The 17361-nt window shown below is 50.7% G+C and overlaps 6 protein-coding genes across 6 annotated transcripts; 5 read left to right on the forward strand and 1 right to left on the reverse strand.

Annotated features, from left to right (window-relative positions):
* Positions 1–1278: 1278 nt before the first annotated feature.
* Positions 1279–2102, forward strand: BBA_09199 (aminotransferase class-III; the record flags this gene model as incomplete). Its single annotated transcript, XM_008604296.1, has 2 exons — positions 1279–1577; positions 1631–2102. The coding sequence occupies 2 exons, from the start codon at positions 1279–1281 to the stop codon at positions 2100–2102; spliced, it is 771 nt and encodes a 256-aa protein (XP_008602518.1).
* A 3037-nt stretch (positions 2103–5139) lies between these two features.
* Positions 5140–5388, forward strand: BBA_09200 (uncharacterized protein; the record flags this gene model as incomplete). The annotated part of the gene is made up of 1 exon (XM_008604297.1): positions 5140–5388. The coding sequence occupies one exon, from the start codon at positions 5140–5142 to the stop codon at positions 5386–5388; it is 249 nt and encodes an 82-aa protein (XP_008602519.1).
* Positions 5389–6865: 1477 nt separating this feature from the next.
* On the forward strand, positions 6866–8491 carry BBA_09201 (uncharacterized protein; the record flags this gene model as incomplete). Its single annotated transcript, XM_008604298.1, has 2 exons — positions 6866–6895; positions 7214–8491. 2 exons carry the CDS (start codon positions 6866–6868, stop codon positions 8489–8491), a joined length of 1308 nt encoding a protein of 435 aa, XP_008602520.1.
* Positions 8492–9597: 1106 nt separating this feature from the next.
* Positions 9598–11111, forward strand: BBA_09202 (uncharacterized protein; the record flags this gene model as incomplete). The annotated part of the gene is made up of 2 exons (XM_008604299.1): positions 9598–10558; positions 11011–11111. The coding sequence occupies 2 exons, from the start codon at positions 9598–9600 to the stop codon at positions 11109–11111; spliced, it is 1062 nt and encodes a 353-aa protein (XP_008602521.1).
* Positions 11112–11536: 425 nt separating this feature from the next.
* On the reverse strand, positions 11537–12216 carry BBA_09203 (uncharacterized protein; the record flags this gene model as incomplete). The annotated part of the gene is made up of 3 exons (XM_008604300.1): positions 11537–11568; positions 11628–11811; positions 11854–12216. The coding sequence occupies 3 exons, from the start codon at positions 12214–12216 to the stop codon at positions 11537–11539; spliced, it is 579 nt and encodes a 192-aa protein (XP_008602522.1).
* A 2270-nt stretch (positions 12217–14486) lies between these two features.
* BBA_09204 (ankyrin repeat protein) lies at positions 14487–15503 on the forward strand (the record flags this gene model as incomplete). Its single annotated transcript, XM_008604301.1, has 1 exon — positions 14487–15503. The coding sequence occupies one exon, from the start codon at positions 14487–14489 to the stop codon at positions 15501–15503; it is 1017 nt and encodes a 338-aa protein (XP_008602523.1).
* Between the last annotated feature and the right edge of the window lie 1858 nt (positions 15504–17361).

Raw genomic sequence — 17361 nt, forward strand, 5'->3', positions numbered from 1 at the left:
AAATTCCAAGACAGACTCAGTATTGCCACTAATCATAATCCGCAGTTTCGTGAGACTTGCTTCTTGATTCGCAATGCTTTGTTGCAATTGCAGCTCTATTTTGATTTCATTCAACTCAGAGTTAAGTCGCCATTCTTCGATTTCCGTATCGCCGACGCGCATGTCGACGTCTTCAATGCTTGTGCTTCCCGTGTGAATAGGATGCATCATGTAGAAGTATGGCTAGAAGATCGCTGCTGGTCCTGTACAAACCGATTTGGGTGCAGCCGGTGCTTTTAGTTGATTTCAGTACCAAGAACGGCAGGGCTAACCGCTATTTCTAGCCCTTGTGGCTGCTAGCTATCTACAAGACCACCACTACGGCAAATCGAAAGGATCGACCACACCAAGCCAAGCAAAAGGCGGGTGATTACACCGATAACATCTCCGCTGAGCCTTGTCGACCGCTACCTAGCTTTGCCAGGGCCAGTGACCATGCGATGCTCGCCGCCTTTTGTCGTCGCTGCGGGCGCGCCTGGAGAGCATTGGCTTGCCGTGGAGAGCAAACACTGGAGGCTTGTGGTGGTGCAGTGCCAAAAGTCACCATCACTTAGGCTGTGGCCAGTTGCTGCTGCGAAATGGGCCGAGCTGCAGCATTCGTAGCCCCAAGTTAATCTACCTGGTGGGGGGTGGTGCACCTGGAGAGCGGAATCAGAGAAGCATAAAAGGGCTTTCAATCTAATGTAATGGTCAACATGTCGCTCGAGAGCTATTCAAACACACAATGCAATTTGCACATGCAGCACAAAACGGATGCTGACGCGTCGGCAAGGTGGCGAGACACCCTTCGGCGGGAATAGCCGCCATTGTTCAGGCTCACCAGTAAAGTTTGTTTCTCCCAATTTGCCTGGCTGAGCAGGAAATCTAGGCTCAGAAATTGTAGTATGTATTAATAAGACGCGGTTTGGCCCCTAGTGTCAACCTATGGAGTAGCAATCTGTATTCAGTTTCGAGAAGGGTTTTGTCGCATTACAACCGAAAGCTTACAGCTTGCGTAGCCATGAAACCGGCTCACAGCATCACGGAGAGCCTAAGAGCCTATCGGAGGCATCTCTCCTCCACACTCAACCCACGAAATACCCTGCATTAGTTTCCTCGGCATCAGGGGCCTGCTCGACACTGAGTGACGGTCGTGTTGTTTTGGACGCCTGTGGTGTTGCGATCATCGGCCATGGCGACGAGACCGTAAAATTCGCTATCCAGGAACAGCTAGACAAAGCTGCTTACACCCACCCCATCATGCACACAACCTCTCCTCCGAAGGACCTGGCCGAGTTTCTGCTTCTGGGAGCCCCTTCTCTGGGCTTATCTAAGGCGTACTTTGCGAGCTCCGGAAGTGACGCCGTCGAGGCCGCCATGAAGCTTGCTGTGGCATTCCACCGCGCCAACAAAAGCCCTTATAGAACACACTTCGTGTCTAGGGAGAGATCATACCATGGAAACACCATCGGGGCCATGTGTCTAAGCGACAATCCAGGCAGGACGAGGCCTTATGAGAAAGCCTTCGACAGACTCGACGTGAGTTTCGTCAAGTCCGCGTACGCCTATCGCCACCAAGAAGCAACGAGACCGAGGCTCAGTATACTGCCAGGCTGGTAAACGAGGTCGAAGCCGAGTTTCGCAGGATTGGGCGGCAGAATATCGCGGCTTTCGTGGCGGAGACTGTCGGAGGCTCAACGGCCGGATGCATCACTGCTCCTAAAGGCTATTTCGAGGGCGTACGCCGTGTTTGTGACGAATACGGAGTGCTCCTCATTTTTGACGAGATTATGTGTGGAAGCGGCCGCACTGGAACCTATTTTGCCTTCGAATCTGAGGGCGCTGTCTGCCCCGATATTGTTGTTCTGGGGAAGGGACTCTCCGGAGGGTATCTGTATCGCGGCCGCCAACCGCAAAGCACAGTTTTTGCAATATGTGATACGGAGGAGCGGCCGATGTGCAGGACGCAAAAAAGCTCTGATAGCATCATAATCCTGCGATTCTCGCTGGAACGCTGTATCTTTGTCAGCAGGTCGCAACCCATGCAGTACAGCTACCAATTGACAGCCACATGGAGCTCGTAGTCCGTCCCCATCAATTGCAGCACAGCAGTTGATGCACCGTGTTATTCGTCACAATGATGCTTACACTGTATGTGTTCTTAATACTAGTGCCTACGGTAACGCATTCAAGTCTGTCGAGCTGGCTTGTCTTATAGCGCCTCGGCTTTCGGCCTCCACCTTGAATGAGTTGAATCACATGGCGCAGAGGAGCGCACGTCCAAACCTGGCTCATGTACACTTTTCTTCCGCACGTGTATTGAGTGAGGCAGAGGATTTAAATGGTTCATTGCCCATGTATGTGCACAGCAAACGGGAGCTAGCAAAAGACACTAGGCCGAGAAAATTACAGAATTTCCTAGATGGGTAACTCGTCATTAGGGTGTGAAGCTTCCCAGGGTGCGGCCCTCTTGTCCTTCTGCCCCCCACCCCCGCCCCTTCTCCGTCAGCTTGCAGCCTACTCAGGGGCATGCACACCATTGGAGGCAAACCAGGGGTGGCGGAGGGCGGACTGGTGGGGGACCGGTGAAGGAGTGCATACGAAGTGCGTGCGCCGCCGGTCCATCCACGAGGGACAGGAAAGGCGTGCAGTTAGGCCAGCCTGCTTCTTCGACGTCCAAGCCTGCCGCCTTTTTGCCTTCGCAAATCGACGGAGCTTTGGCGCAGACCGAGCCTCGCAGCTAGGTATTACCGGGCCAGATCTAACCTCAACGCTACCAGTCGGAGTCCGGCCCTGCGGCTGCCAGTTCTCGCCGATTTTTGCCAAGTCCCCTCAGTTTTGTCGTCGCAATAATACGTCTTACCTTATTGCTAAGGCCCACCTGGGAGCTGCCAGTTTTCGCAGGTTTTTTTACGAAGTCCCCGCAGCTTTCTCGTCACAGTAGGTATAGTACGTATCTAGGTACCTACCTACCAAGGTACATTGCCCTGCCCCGATTTCCGTAATTACCAGGTACTTAGGTGCTTACAGCAGGTAGGCTGCACCGTAAGAATTACAATGAAAACCGGACGGAATTTAATGCCCTCAACCGCAGCCACAAAAGAAGCGAAATTTGCAATCTCTCCGTAATCAGACAATGCACATCTCCCTCTCTGACTTTTCTCTTTCCCCGCTGATTTGGTGGATGGGGCCAGGGTAGAACGAGGCCTGGCTGCCGGAATTTGGCAAGAGCTTTACCCCGGATCCTACTGCGGACAGGAAGCGCGACAACACACAACAAGAAGGGTCAAGGCTTATGCGACGGCAGTGACGGTTCGAGCACTTTCTCGCTGCTGCTATGACCTGTCTCAAAGACAAGAAGCCGACTGCTTGGACGACGAAATCATCCAAGATATGCCTCTTCTCTGAGGCAGCAAGGCGGAAGGCTGTGCCCAGGACATCGTTGACAGACTCAGTAAACAATGTGTTGAAATATTTACTAGCTGCTTGTTTCTGTCGAGGCTCCTCAGGGAAGTAGTCGTCTGGTAGAGGATCAACCTTCTTTCAGAATCGTAACGAGCTTTACGTGTTGGGAGGAAGAAGTAGATCGGTTAAGGGGAGAGGCTTAAAATATAACTGATATACTTTATTAAAGTCTTAAGAGACTTCAGGCGTCTTGGGCTGTATCTGCGAATTGCGCCCACATTAAACTTGGTGGCCCTGCCGCATGTTTGAACCAGTCGGCCCAGTCAGAGCCGACAAGCGCCCCAGCAAAGCCGTTATAAAACAGTGACATTAGAATGTTGCAAGACGGGTGGGTTCATGCCTTTGCTATACCTAGACATGTTGGCGCATCATGGTCAGGCAGGCCGCATACACACCACACGTTGACCTTTCGTCTCCTTCCTCGGCTTCGGGCCCTTCTTCCGGAGACCAAGTGCCAGCAGGCGCCGGCGCTTCAATCAGAAATCGTAGCGCTACATACACAAACAGAGAAGCTCATATCAAGATAATAATAGAAGGGGTTATCGTGACAATAGAACTCAACGGATATGCGACATATAATTGTATCCTCGAGCCTGAGGGCAGCGCAGAACAAGTACATCGATGGCCAGATATGGCCGTATCTAATCAAGATTTACTAAGATCATGAATACTACTCAAAGAAGACAAAAAGATGGCACAAACTAAGTGTGGATATGTTCAAAAAGCTCTAAGTCTTCCACAGAAGCCATTGACTGCGCAGCTCCATCTGCTCTGCATCGGGCCAAGCCGCATGGGTGGCATAGACAAGCGACAAGGGCCATGTACTGCTGACATGCGAAGACTTTCGCCTTCAGCGATTAACAGAGCGGGTTTTGAATGTGGTATTGGCCGATGTGATAGCTATGCCCATGCGGAAAGTTCCTCACAAAAGCCTTCCTCGATCGGCCGTTGTTGCCTGCTCGTGGCTCTGATGTCCTTCACCAGGATCGTTGCTCTCGACTTGCCGGCGTATAGTCTATACATTTGTGGTTAGTTGTATTTGCCAGCAATCTCACAGATCCCGAGTGAAAATACCATGCTACGCAAGGAGATCTGAAGAAGAGAAACTTGCAGTTGTGTGAAGGCGAGGTAGAGTCCGATGAGCATGATCGCAAGGGAAACAGTACCGAAAACCAGGGCTGTGATTGTTGAAGCATCCATTTTCAGGGCTCTGCTTTGCATTTTCGAGCACCTGGTGAGTTTATTGATGCCTTTGACACATGAGCCAGTCACCGACATGCCAGGACGTGTTTTTAAAAGGTCGACTGAAAAGGGTGAATGCTGCATCATCGGGCTTCACCGAGGGGAGGCATTCGGAGTATGCTACGGATGACTGCATCGCAACTGCACCGCCTGCACGGTTCCGATATTGAGGCGCCCGTCTCTTCAAGCCTTGCACCTCACCGGCTCTTGTTTTCTGCACACAGCCATGTCTCGCCTAGCATCCGCCGTACGGGTCCGAAAGCTTGACGTTGATGGAAACTGAAAGAAACTTTGGTAAAGTTGATGCGCTGGAGTGGCAGTTATTGGAAATGGTTATGGTGTGGGCTTCCTGGTGCCCACATATCCACAAGTGCAAACTCTTTCTGGTCTGTTGAGATTCTAGAATGCCTCGAGATGCCTGTGCCGCTTTTGGTCGCTATCAGTCGAGGTAGTTCCGCCGGAGCCCTGCGAGGGATCGCCGAAGTCGACGCGTCAGGAGCTTTCACGGGCGCTAGCTTGCCGCCAACGCCGCGTATCTTCTTCGGTTTCGTCTCTGCTAAGCGCCAGACGGCTGTTTCGGTCGGTATTCTAGGAGGAAGCGGCTTTCGCAAGCCAGCTAGCGGCTTTGCTGCCAGGGATCGTGACGTGCCCTGGCGCTTGTAGATGGTCCTCAGGTCAGCTTTGTCGCAATACAAAGCGCCGGAACACGCCAGGCGACGAGTCTGATTCGTAATCAGCAACGCCGCGCAGGCCGGTTTCGCCAGTATACCATACCATTACGAATTTAGCCACGTCGAGATGTGCGCAAAATTTACTGGTCACGAGACTCTTGCAGCTGAGCAAATACACGAAGCGACAGACTTAGCCATATATACAAAATTATGCCAAATGAATCCAGAATGCGTCCAGACAGCCTGTGCAAGCCGATAGAGTGGTTGGAAGCAATAGCGATGCAATTGTTTTCGCTCAAGTTCGACGGATTGGCAGGGATCACATTTTCCGAATGCACAGTGTGAAATAAGAAGTACTGGTATTTGGCATGTAATGCTTTCCAGCAGCGAAATATACTTCGAGTAGATCGTGTAGCGCGAGGCGCATTGCCCGGCGCCGTCGGCGGGGTGACCAGCACGACGCGAGACCTGCACGAGCGCAGACGATGAAAACGAGCCTTCGTTTCCTTTTCTAGCATTTTTGGTCCTCGCATACTTACTCCATGGGCGAAGCATATTCCGGCGCGAGGTTAGTGGAGGCGCCGCAGCGGCGCAGTGGACGGCAGCCATTCCCGACCACGCAGACGTTGGACGATGAGAGAAAAGAAAACTTTTGTTGGCTGGTGAACGCGACTGCTTTATCGTACAAGTAACTCCAAGCTATCTCCGGCCGTGTTGGACTCGACCTCGACATATTACCACCCTGATTAGGCTATTTGAACAGCTGGGCATAGCTCAGGAACGTGGGCGACGACCTGCAGTGTCACGAGGTCTATGTGGCGGTCGCGAGCAGAAAGCAGCTCATCAAGCAAGGGCGGGGGTGTGCTGTGGGTAGAGACAGCTAAGGATAGCTACAGTACTCATGCTGCTCCTCGATCTATACGTGATATGGGACGGCGGGCAGTAGAATCTGGTCCCGCCCATTGGTGGCCAAAAAATGCCCCTCAAATCGATGCAGAGGCGGGTAAAAGCATGTCGCATGGTGCACCTCGATCGAATTTACCTCCATTACAGTTTCACACTACGCCAGTAACCACGTATTACTGTGATACGGGTTGTATGTACTGTAACATGGTGGAATTCCGGTGTCATTGGAGTCATACAGTACAGTACCATCCGTGCGGCGCTTCTTCTGTTAGTCGCCATCCAAATTGTTCTCTCCGCTTGGAGTAAGATATCCTTTTGGCTCTTTCGCATAATATCGCATTATGGAATATCTAATCAGAATTAGTTGTCAACGAAGCTGACAATCGATGGATTTTCATTTTCGTCGCTAGCGTCTGGTCCTTGCTCGTATGCGCATACAGCATTATATCAACCTACATCTATCGAGAAGCATATAGACCTTTACTTTGTTTACTTCTTTATGCAGTTTCGACAATTTCTTGGCTTACTGGCTCTCTGCTCATCGGGTGGAATCTTCCCACAAAATGCTCAGAATTATTAATCTGCAGAATCATGTATGCTTCCGCGAGCATAGGGTCACAATCTGGGCGGCCTTTGTGCTCTTGACCGTTCGCGAGCTACGCACTAACTGAAAATTTCAGTCGTCTGGCGTCCTTACTTTTCATTTATGTCATACCCTCCTCTACTGGAACTGACCTACTGTGAAGAATCTATGGCAGAATTGTTTTGAGCCAATAATTTATGACGTGCGCGATTGCGTATACGCATTCCAGTACCGAGTGCTGACCGCATAAGGGTTAGTGTAAACTGTGCCTCTCCTACTTATTCTCATTAAGCCTCGTAGTCAGAACACTGACCTAATATCGTGACAGCTAACATGCAATGGCTCTGTCTACATCACTATGGCACTGCAACAGAAGAAAAAGAGCAGGAAAACTGCTCCCCCTACGGTCTCTATTTCTCTCATATGCGACTCGATGAATCAATGCCCGGATGCCCTTATGCAGTTCATCCACGGCAATCTTTCTTCTGCGGAGATAGCCTCGATAGCGGTTCAACTGCAGAAATCGTGCGTCCCGGATAGACAAGTGCTGTGGACAGGAATGACCCGCGAAGCGGCACAGAAGTGGGCAGATGCTCATGACTTGCAGACATTGACTACTGCCATGGGAGCATACATGGATACCAAAAATCAGCTCTGTCCGCAAAAGCAAAAAAGCCACGCGGCATGGATCGATTACATACATGGCGCGTCTGCGCTCTTTGCTTTGCGAATCAGTCAGGGCGAGGTTGTGACAGTGCTGTCTAACCCGCCACCCCAGCGTTTCCATCCCGATGGAAATACCAGTTTCCAATGCATCGAGGCACCAATCATCACTGGGGAACTGGGGAACCGGGCAGTTACTAGAATTGAAATAGCCCATCCGAATGTCGCCGAAGCTTCTGATTTCAGGTATCAAATCTGGCCGGAAGACGCTGTTCGCTCTTGGATCGACGAATATGGTGAACGACCTCCAACCATGCCTTGGAGAAAAGTTAAAAGAAGGAAGTCTCTACAGTCACCCCATCCGGCGACAACAACCAATTGGGCATTTTACCAACTACACGAGCCGCTGCTATCGCCGTCTGTATCCCGGCCTGGAACGTGTAAACCGGTGCAGGAGGTTTTCACATCCGCTGGCGGTCTGCATCCAGATCGTATCGCGAAAGCACAGCAGCATAAACGAGAAAGAGCCGATTTAGAGGCTAAACTCGGGGCCAGATTAAAAGCATTTGGCAAAGTGAGAAAAGCTCAGCGAGTGAGTTTGCATCAACAACAGATATCTGCCACGAAAAGTCTCAAAGGGAAAAAGAGGAAAGTTGCAAACAGAAAATTTGAAGAAACGCGCAGAGCTCTGAAGAGGGAGCACGAAAAGAAACTTATTGAAATACAGCAGGACGAGGAAGTCGCCCGAGAGGCAATGAAAAAGAGGCATCGAGCGGATATGTTACATCCCGAGAAACGATGTTGTCGCCCTCAATCACGGACAGCCGAGGCGCCGGACGCTTTTGCTCTTGACGTAGAGGCAAATTTTTCCTGTTTTGATTCGTCTCACATGGTACAGTGGATGAAGCAGCTTATTCATGCTTTTGTCAGTGCTTGGAAGTAAGCGCATACTGCAGCGTATTGACCAGCGGCCTCCCCTTCGTCCCCCCTGCCCCCCTTTCTCGAGTATATTCCCGTCTACGGCGAATGCAAACGAAAACGCTACCCGAACTGGCCCGATGCCAGATTCCAAATACCTGCTACAAAGGAGCAAATGCGCAGCCTAGTCAGGTGATAGCTCAAGGCGGTCGGCCCATGTTCACCCGCCAAATCAAGGAACGAATACAGCTCGTCACAAGCTCATACATCTCTAAGTACTACTCAATCACGGCCATCTCTTGGTGTGCTTCGGCCTTGTCGCTTCTGATGACGATGCCCTCACCAGCACGAAAGACACATTTCGACGGCGGCGGGGTCGTTTGGCGGTGCAACTGACAAACTTGTGGCTTTCGCAGCTAGGGTTAGATAGTGGAAGGGCATGCTGAAGTTGGAATGAAGGCCGAGAGGAATGAGACTCGTGGCAGCCACGCCCGCGCCCTTGCAAATCTTCGCTGGAAATAGCAAGCTTCGCTCCATCAACGCTCTCGGGTTGGCTGTCCGGCAACCGCACTGACGGTGCAAAAACAGCAATGTCCACGTCCTGACAGCACCGCCCCTCACTATGTCGGTGGTTCGGGGTACATTGACCTACATAAAGAGTTGGTAGGGCAGGATCTGTTGAGAACGCAAAGCTGTTCGACATATGACAGGCAGAGGTAAGAGGACTTTCGTGGCTTACTTTTGGGACCGAACAGTGATCACCTGGAGCGCGCCTCTATTCTGGAGCATCTCCCTGGCATTCAAGTCGATCTTTACCATAGATTACGACTCTCGAGCGAGGATTGTGGCTTTGTCCGCGAGGCAATGTAGCCTACGCACTGCCAACGCAGAAGGCAGTCTCTCTGTCGGCTCCGTCAAGCCACGAAATTTTGGTCGGGCTGCAAGCGACGGCTGCAGTTCAACAAATGAGTATCGAGAACTCGCGTCTCACGTGCTATCACTGCCCTGTCATGTGAGAGACAGGACCAGAGAATGTATAAAAGGGTCGTGTTTGCCCATCGTCACAGCTCGTTACCCTGTCTCCTTCACCTTCTTTCCACACCCAGCAGACCCTCGACACCGAGCGTGACAATGCCACCAGCCAACACGCGAGACGGAGCTTCCGCCTCCCAAAGACTGACTCGCAAAAAAACTGCAAACTCTGGACCCGCGGGCCCTCAGAATGATGAGCCTGCAAGTTCCAAGGTCGAGCAGCACCAGAAGACCTTTATAATCAATCTCTCCGATGATTCATCCGATGACGATGACTCGGATACTTCTTCGCAGGCAGAAGTACCGAGAGGAGTTCGATTTCAGCTGGGGGGAAATGACTCTCAAGATGACACGGGCGAAGCTGCGTTCCGGGCGCAACCTGCTGGCGACATGAATGGTGAACTTGATCTCGTTGACGACAAGCAGCCACAGGAGCACAATGCTGGGCAGCCGGCCATAGCGCCGGTTGGAACAAGGCAAAAGGAGATTCCTGACTCAGAGAGCTCCGACGACGAGGTCCCAGCAGGCACGCAGACCACCAATGCACACACCAATGCGCACACCGCAAGCAATATAGATGTCGAAGCAGACGTCAACCCAGCAAATACCGGCCCTGCTCCGCACGATAAAGCCAAAAATTCGGCGCGCAAAGGGCCCAGGATGGTTGCATCGGCAGGCAAGACCAAGAAGCGCAAGGCTTCCGACCAAGAAGCCAGTACTGCGGCGCGCACGGGGGGAAGAGAGGGTGCATCAGCACCGAAGAATCCTAAAAAGCGCAAGTCTTCCGACGGTGTGAGCCTAGAGAATCATGGCTGCGCACACGACAATCAAGCAGAACGCGAAGAGCTGCCAGGAAACCAGATGTACGAGGTCCATTCGGCTTTCCGTCATTGCCCGCCTCTGGCCGATCCATTACCTCAGGGCGCCGATGCTCGGGAAACTGCCACATCAGACAATTTTCAAGGTGAGGCGGCCATCAATTCGCCTCTGCGCGCCTCCCGGGAGTGTGGTATGAGCGGAGTCGATGAGACCTCCATGGCTAGAGGGAATGTAGCCGAAGGTAGGTTTCCAATCGGTACTGACGAAAGATCCGACGCAACCCAAGAAGTGCATACGCCAGCACCAACGGACGCAGAATGCACCAGGTCGTCTCAGTTTTTGTTATACGGCGCTGAACTTTTGTTCATATTCCCAGGACAGGGGTGCGTCGAAATTTATTGATGGCTGCTGGTGGATGCAATTCGTGGACGAGCCATTGTCTTCCCCAATAAATCGTAGGCCATCCACAATCCGCGTGTCTTCATTCGAGCGGCTTGCAGGACCTGCTGACAGAGGCGATATTTGGCTGTGTAAGGGTCTCCAGGGTGTGACACCTCGGGCCACGAACGAGAGTTTTCTTTGATTACAACTTGTTTCGCACAGTATCCAATGTTCAAATAGTATCTCGTGTGTTCTCAGATATATTTTATCTCAATGGGAAATGCCTACGTACACAACTATGTCTCCATCCAGGTCCAACTTCACATGGACACTGCCCGGATTTCAAGCGTCTCGCAAATCCGCCCAAGGAAGAGCTCAATTCAGGGGCTGCGTCACCTCAGGGACACTCGTGACAACATCTCAACCTTTGCGGTCACCAGAAAATGAATTCGGTGCTAAGGCGCACAGAATTTTCGTCTAGCAATCGCAGCGAAGAGAACTCACTGCGATTCGGTTGTTTTCCAGTAGACGCCTCGACCATGGAATGTATCTTGAGCCACGTCTGATTCACTAATTCCATGTCTTTGACTCGGCAAAGCTGTAGCTCTTGCCTCTGATTCTAGTTGGCCATCATTTGGGTGATGCTTGTCAACCTAGTGAGTTCTTCGGATGGATTTCGCATTGCCAGCTCCTGCCAATTTGCGCGGCAATCATGCGCGAGCAAATCATCCAATGCTCGACAGTTTTGCAAACACTCGAGTTTGTTTCGTCTTTTGCTGACACATTCATTTTTTTGAGCTTCAAATCGGGCTGCCAACCGGCAGCCTCAAGCGAAATCTCAGACGTAGCAGTTGAAAGTGACGCTTTGCGCTTTAGAACATGTCGTATCTTTGAATTGTCGTTTGTCTGGCTAAGAGGCCGACCAATACTTTTGAATCCGGATTTGCTTCGTAGTATAGCGAGCTCAGGATCGTGATAAAAGTCTTCAATAATCCTGGAAAGATTAAATTTTGGAACCTGCTCTTCTCTGAGCGCGTGGAGGCGCTGTCGCAACCAATCGATGGGCTCGACGTCGAGCTTGAACTTGGCCAACTCCTCAATGGTATGACAAAGCTAATAAAGAGTGTTATATGAACTGATGCTCCCTTTTCCCACAATGGTCATACATCGCTTGCTTAATAGCTGAAAAGGACTGATTTTGCCATCCGCAAGAAATGCCAAAATCGTGGTTCCGCGATTGACCTGGCGATTATAGTAATACCTCTTGCTCTTGTCATCCACTTCGCGGTCAGCGTTATATCTATCCATCCAGAATTGTTGGCTTTGCTTCACCAAAGCTTGGAGATCCGGCCAAAACTTCTCCCAGTAAGGGTGGTAACGGTCAATCTTTTCCAGCGGTACGTCTCTCATACATTCTGGGTGCGTGTAGACAATACCATTGTGACGTAATAGAGGGGTGTCTGTCGTTGTCTCGGTCCTCAACTTGGTGCAGCCGCTCCGGTCTATATCTGGGTTCATTTTTTGTGATAAGCTTGGCCAGTGCCACCTCAGTATGTGTGTCGGTCTTGGGAATATCGAATGCAGCTGCCGGCGCCCAGCGAAACGCTCGCGACAAATGTCGTTCGAATATCACCCTTTGTGAGTCTGAAATCCGGTCTCGTCTATTGCGTTGCCTTGTGCGGCAACGACCCTATGTTCGCTGCTCTGACCGTTGATTTCTACTTACGGCGATCTTTTCGTTTTCCTGGTTGCCAACGTTTTAGCGCACGACGCCGCCAGAGCAGGAACCAGCTCTCATGCACGACTGATCCTTCATAAAAAACAAGTAAGACTTATTTATTGTTGGAGAGTCACTATCTACTGCTCATAACTTTTCTTGTTTGAATAGATAGCGGTCTTCGGTGGAGCCTCATTTACTTTGGCGGAATCGATGGCGAGAATATGCGCGCCATTGGCCGCGTGTCAGTTACTGTGCATACAGCATCCCAACAGGGTGATGAGAGGAGCAGAAAGCGGGCCCGTAGTCTATGCAGTAGGAAAACGCTGCTTATGGGCAAAATCTGAGCGGCGAAGTTTTATGGGGTACGCCGGGACTAGAGCCGGAAGAGGCTGCACCGTAGCGCTCCGCCATTCGCTGATCTCTTATCAGCTTTGAGCGTAGGTGAGTAGTGTACCTGCCACACGCACGGCGAGATAGACCTAGAAGTAGAGGGACGCTGTGAAGACGAGACTAATCGCTAGAAGCCTGCCGTGGTTGGTGAAGTGCCGCCACGTGACGTAACTTTAGCAAAAAGTCTCCGGTTTACAAAGTGAATGCGGTGGGATGGAGATGGGAAGACGAAGAAAGGTGACTAAGAAGTCGATAAGGATGAAAGCAAACATGTTCCTAAGCTAGTGAGTCCTATTGGCCGGAGACCTCCAGACGTAATAAGCTATAAATAAATGAATATATACTTTCTGCTTCCTTTTACTGTACTACCGATTCTTCTACGCTCCAGATTTTCCTGCACTCTACATTCCTCTGCACGTATCGTGTAATTCCGATGTCGACAGACTTCCTGAAGTTGAAGGACATCATTCACGGAGAGCGTAATCTGAGGTTGCGAATCAAATTGCTCAATTTCGCCGGCCGATTTAGGTCCCTCTGAGTTCGCGACGACGACGACAGTCAAATTAAACGGCGGCGCAGCGTCTAAGATCTATAAATATACCTACCATAAAAACCGAAATGGGTGTCGCGGGGCTTGGGTATAGCATAAATTTAGTGGAGTGATGGCCACGAAGTCAGTAGCTTGTAGCTGTGAGGTTCCCTTTTTGCCTGTTCTTAACAAGCCCAACAGCTGGTTACTGCTTCAGTAAAACCCGAACTGAGTGACATAGGTGCTTCTACACGAGAAGGCGAAATAAATGTCCCTTTCAGTTAGTTACCTTATTAAAAAAGTGGATAGGTCTCCTTTTGGCCGATATAGTCATCAGGTCCATGTATTAATACTAGCGTAATAATTCAGAGCAAAACTAAAACATGAAGGCAGGATCGGAGCAAATGGCTGATTTCGGAAAATGATTTTCCATCATGGAAGCCTCTTTCTCCTGCATCGCCAGAAGCAGATTTGTTCACAGGGGAGTAATAATTGGTGTAGATGTGTTAAAAATAACAGATAAAATCAACTGCCTATTTCCACTTGAAGTCTCAGATACCAAGTGGGTACTGGAGCGCTTCGCGGCAGCCTAAAATGGCTGTCAACTATTATTCTTAGTTAACCAAAAAAAGGGACATTCGTTTCGCCTTCCTCTGTAGTTCATTTTACTTGTAAGGTGTGTGTGAAACCGCTACTTTTCGCTACTATAACTGCTAAGTGCCCGGCTGGAACGGAGCACAGTACCGTACCTCCCATTACCATACTCTTATATTTAGTTAACGATGCCGCTGGAAGCCGCAACTAAGTCTTTCCAGTTACGCCCACTTTCTGCCGTTTCATCAATTACGCCTTCTTTACAGAGCCGGCCATGGCGGCACCATAGTCATTTTGCAGCTATGCTACATGTGGTCGACTACATTTGGTGTCCATTGCGATCCTCTCACTGTACAGCGCGGGGCACGTGAGATGTTGCACCACAGCGTCGGTGCCACGCGCCGACGCCAGCAAGCGTCCTGCAGCCTGACCAGTCAACCCCTCATTTGTCTTCTCTACGTTGTGTGACGGACAACGCACGCGAGTTCAACACTTTGACCGCATCTTCATAACCCTGCCTTAACCACCTTTGACTATTCTTGGCCGACGTTGACCATGATTGCCATGGGAAGCTCAGAATCATATACCATAGGGTGGATTGCCGCACTTCGTTTCGAGCGGGCTGCTGCCACGGCCCAACTCGATGACCGCCACCAACCGCCGGCAGACTTTCAACAGCATCCCTCCGATAATAATTCTTACACCTGGGGCCGTATGGGTAAGCACAATATCGTCATAGCCTCACTCCCCGCCGGCGTGTATGGCACGACGGCTGCGACGACGACGGCCCTTAACCTGCTCATGTCCCTACCCGCGATCAAAATTGGGCTTCTCGTTGGAATTGGGGGCGGAATCGCTCGACACGATGACCAAGATGTTCGGCTAGGTGATGTAGTTGTGAGCCAACCCGAGGGAACCAGCGGTGGTGTTGTTCAGTATGATCTTGGCAAGGCCAGGCCGAATGGGAAGTTCGAGTTGAAAGGTGTGCTGAATAAACCCCCCCAGGTCCTACTCAACGCACTGGCCGCTCTACAGTCAGAACATGAGATGACCACACCAAAAGTTCCTGACCTTCTCGAGGCGATGTGGGTTAGAATGCCGCAGATGAAGAAACCAAGGGGGAAAGAACCTAGCTACGTTCATCAAGGGGTTGAGAACGATCGGCTATTTTCGCCTGCATACGATCATAGAGGTGGGCATAACTGCGATAACTGTGATTCATCTGAGCAAATTCAGCGTGATACACGAATCACGACTGACCCCAAAATTCACTACGGCATCATCGCCTCGGGAAACACACTTACAAAGGATACTAGCACTCGCGATAAGATCGCAGAGTCCGCTGGGAGAGACTGTATCTGTGTTGAAATGGAGGCTGCCGGCCTGATGGACCCTTTTCCTTGCTTGGTCATTCGGGGAATCTGTGACTACGCCGATTCACACAAGAATGATCGGTGGCAACGACACGCGTCCGCTACTGCGGCGGCTTATGCGAAAGAGCTTCTAGAATACGTGCCCATTAAATTGCTTGAAAACACTACGCGAGCTGTGGACACACTGAGTTCAAGTTAGTATCTTTCCTGAGAAATAAATTTGTTTTATTATTGATGCTTGCATTCAAGTCAATCTTGGTGTAGAAAAAATTCTATCTGCAGCAGACGAGTTGCAACTATCGATGCAAGGTCTCCAGTGAGTCAATGCGCGCAACTCTCGCAATCTTACTCCCTTGATTAAAAACTTTACGAAAGCGAGGCAGTACACAGCACCCGGCGTACGATAATGCTCGAGCGAATCCCCACTGGCCGGCAGCGCTTTCTCGGCTCCCGCTGCTACCGCTGCGACCATCGTAGCCATTGGCTGGTCGACTGTCATGCACTGGAAGACACTGTTCTAAGAGGTCGCAAAAAAAGGGACGATGACGACCGATGCATCAACTGTGGGGAAGACGACCACTGGTGGGAAGACTGCCGCTTCGAGGATTTACTAGAGAGATCCGATGAATATTATTACCGCTGATAATATATACGCTGATGACTACGACTGTATTGCCGGAAATTAGCATGTATTAACGTAGGGACTTCCAAAGGTCATTCTTAGTGCCTGTTACTGGTTGGGGTACAAGCACGGTACTTGTTGGTGTCAATGACCAAACAGAGCAGGCTACGTCCCCCAAACTAACTAACGGCACCCGCGACACCCATTTCGGGTTTTACAATATCTGGAATGGAATACCATCATGTCCTTGGTGAGCGGCCCGCTAGCGACTCTACTTCAGCTGCCCCCATGACCTTTGCGGTTTGCCACCGGACCAGCCAGTCGAGATAAACCGGATCAAGGCTCCTGAGCTGGGAGAAATAGATGTATCGTAGCCACCGCCACGCTCGTAAAGGCAAGGTTAAATACCAGGCCCCTCTTCAAGCTGCCGCCGCTCACCTGTCGATTTCTTTGGCTGTCCAGTGGACAACAATTACGAAGAATGCAGATACTAGCGAACTGACCTAAGCCAGTATGCCGAAACCTAACGCGGCGAAATGCAAACTCAACCGTCGACGCCGACCCGCCAAGGTGACGAGTGCGTAGGCGAGCACAAAAAAAGCTGAAGCAGAGCCAGAGCAAGGGCTGCATAAAATGGAACCCGTAACATTTCTCATGACCGAAGTCGAAACATGCCTTGTTCGTACCCACCGTCACCGCGCGTGGTAGTAGCTGATCGACGAGATGATCCACGGCCGCCGTTGCACTGCTCATGAGGCTGCTGGCCTGATCCGTCGCACGTGTGGCCTCCGTAGCCAAGTCATTACCTACTTTTGTCGCCTGCGACACAACTGTCTGAAGCGGATCAGGCACAAACAGAAACCCGTGGTGAATGATATGGTTGTTAAACTGCGCGTTACTGTCAGCTATAGAAGCACGAAGCGATAGGGGCACCGAGAACTCACCGAAAGGGTAAGTATGCCTTTCGCTGCACTGCTAGAAGTCATGCCGATGGACGCAACCAGTAAAGAAAAGATTGTTGGTAGGACATACTGAAATTCTGTCTGTGCTCCATTTTCTTAAGAACACCATGTTGGCCTTCCTCATGAGGCCGTACACGTCTGGGCAAAGAGGCTCTTATACGCCTGCTTGTAAAAGTCGAAAATGGACGAATTGGACATTATATGTTCGCTTGAAGCGACCCTGCCTAGTTTCGATTTGACTTTCTTATTACGGCACGATTCGGACCATGTGGCCATTACCAGCGCCTGTATCTAAGCACAAGCCATCTACGTTCCTTGGACTCCTAAACCGGCGCCACTAATCACGATGGCACCTAAGATCGATATTCTGCTTTTTTTTTAGCCTGCATAGTGGCTTAGCATCTTTAATACGTGGGAGTCTTTGGCCCTGTATGTGTTTAATATCCTTTTAAACAGCTGAATCCGTATACCGT

Source organism: Beauveria bassiana (genome assembly GCF_000280675.1).
Source record: "Beauveria bassiana ARSEF 2860 unplaced genomic scaffold BBA_S00047, whole genome shotgun sequence".
Classification (NCBI taxonomy): Eukaryota; Fungi; Ascomycota; class Sordariomycetes; order Hypocreales; family Cordycipitaceae; genus Beauveria; species Beauveria bassiana.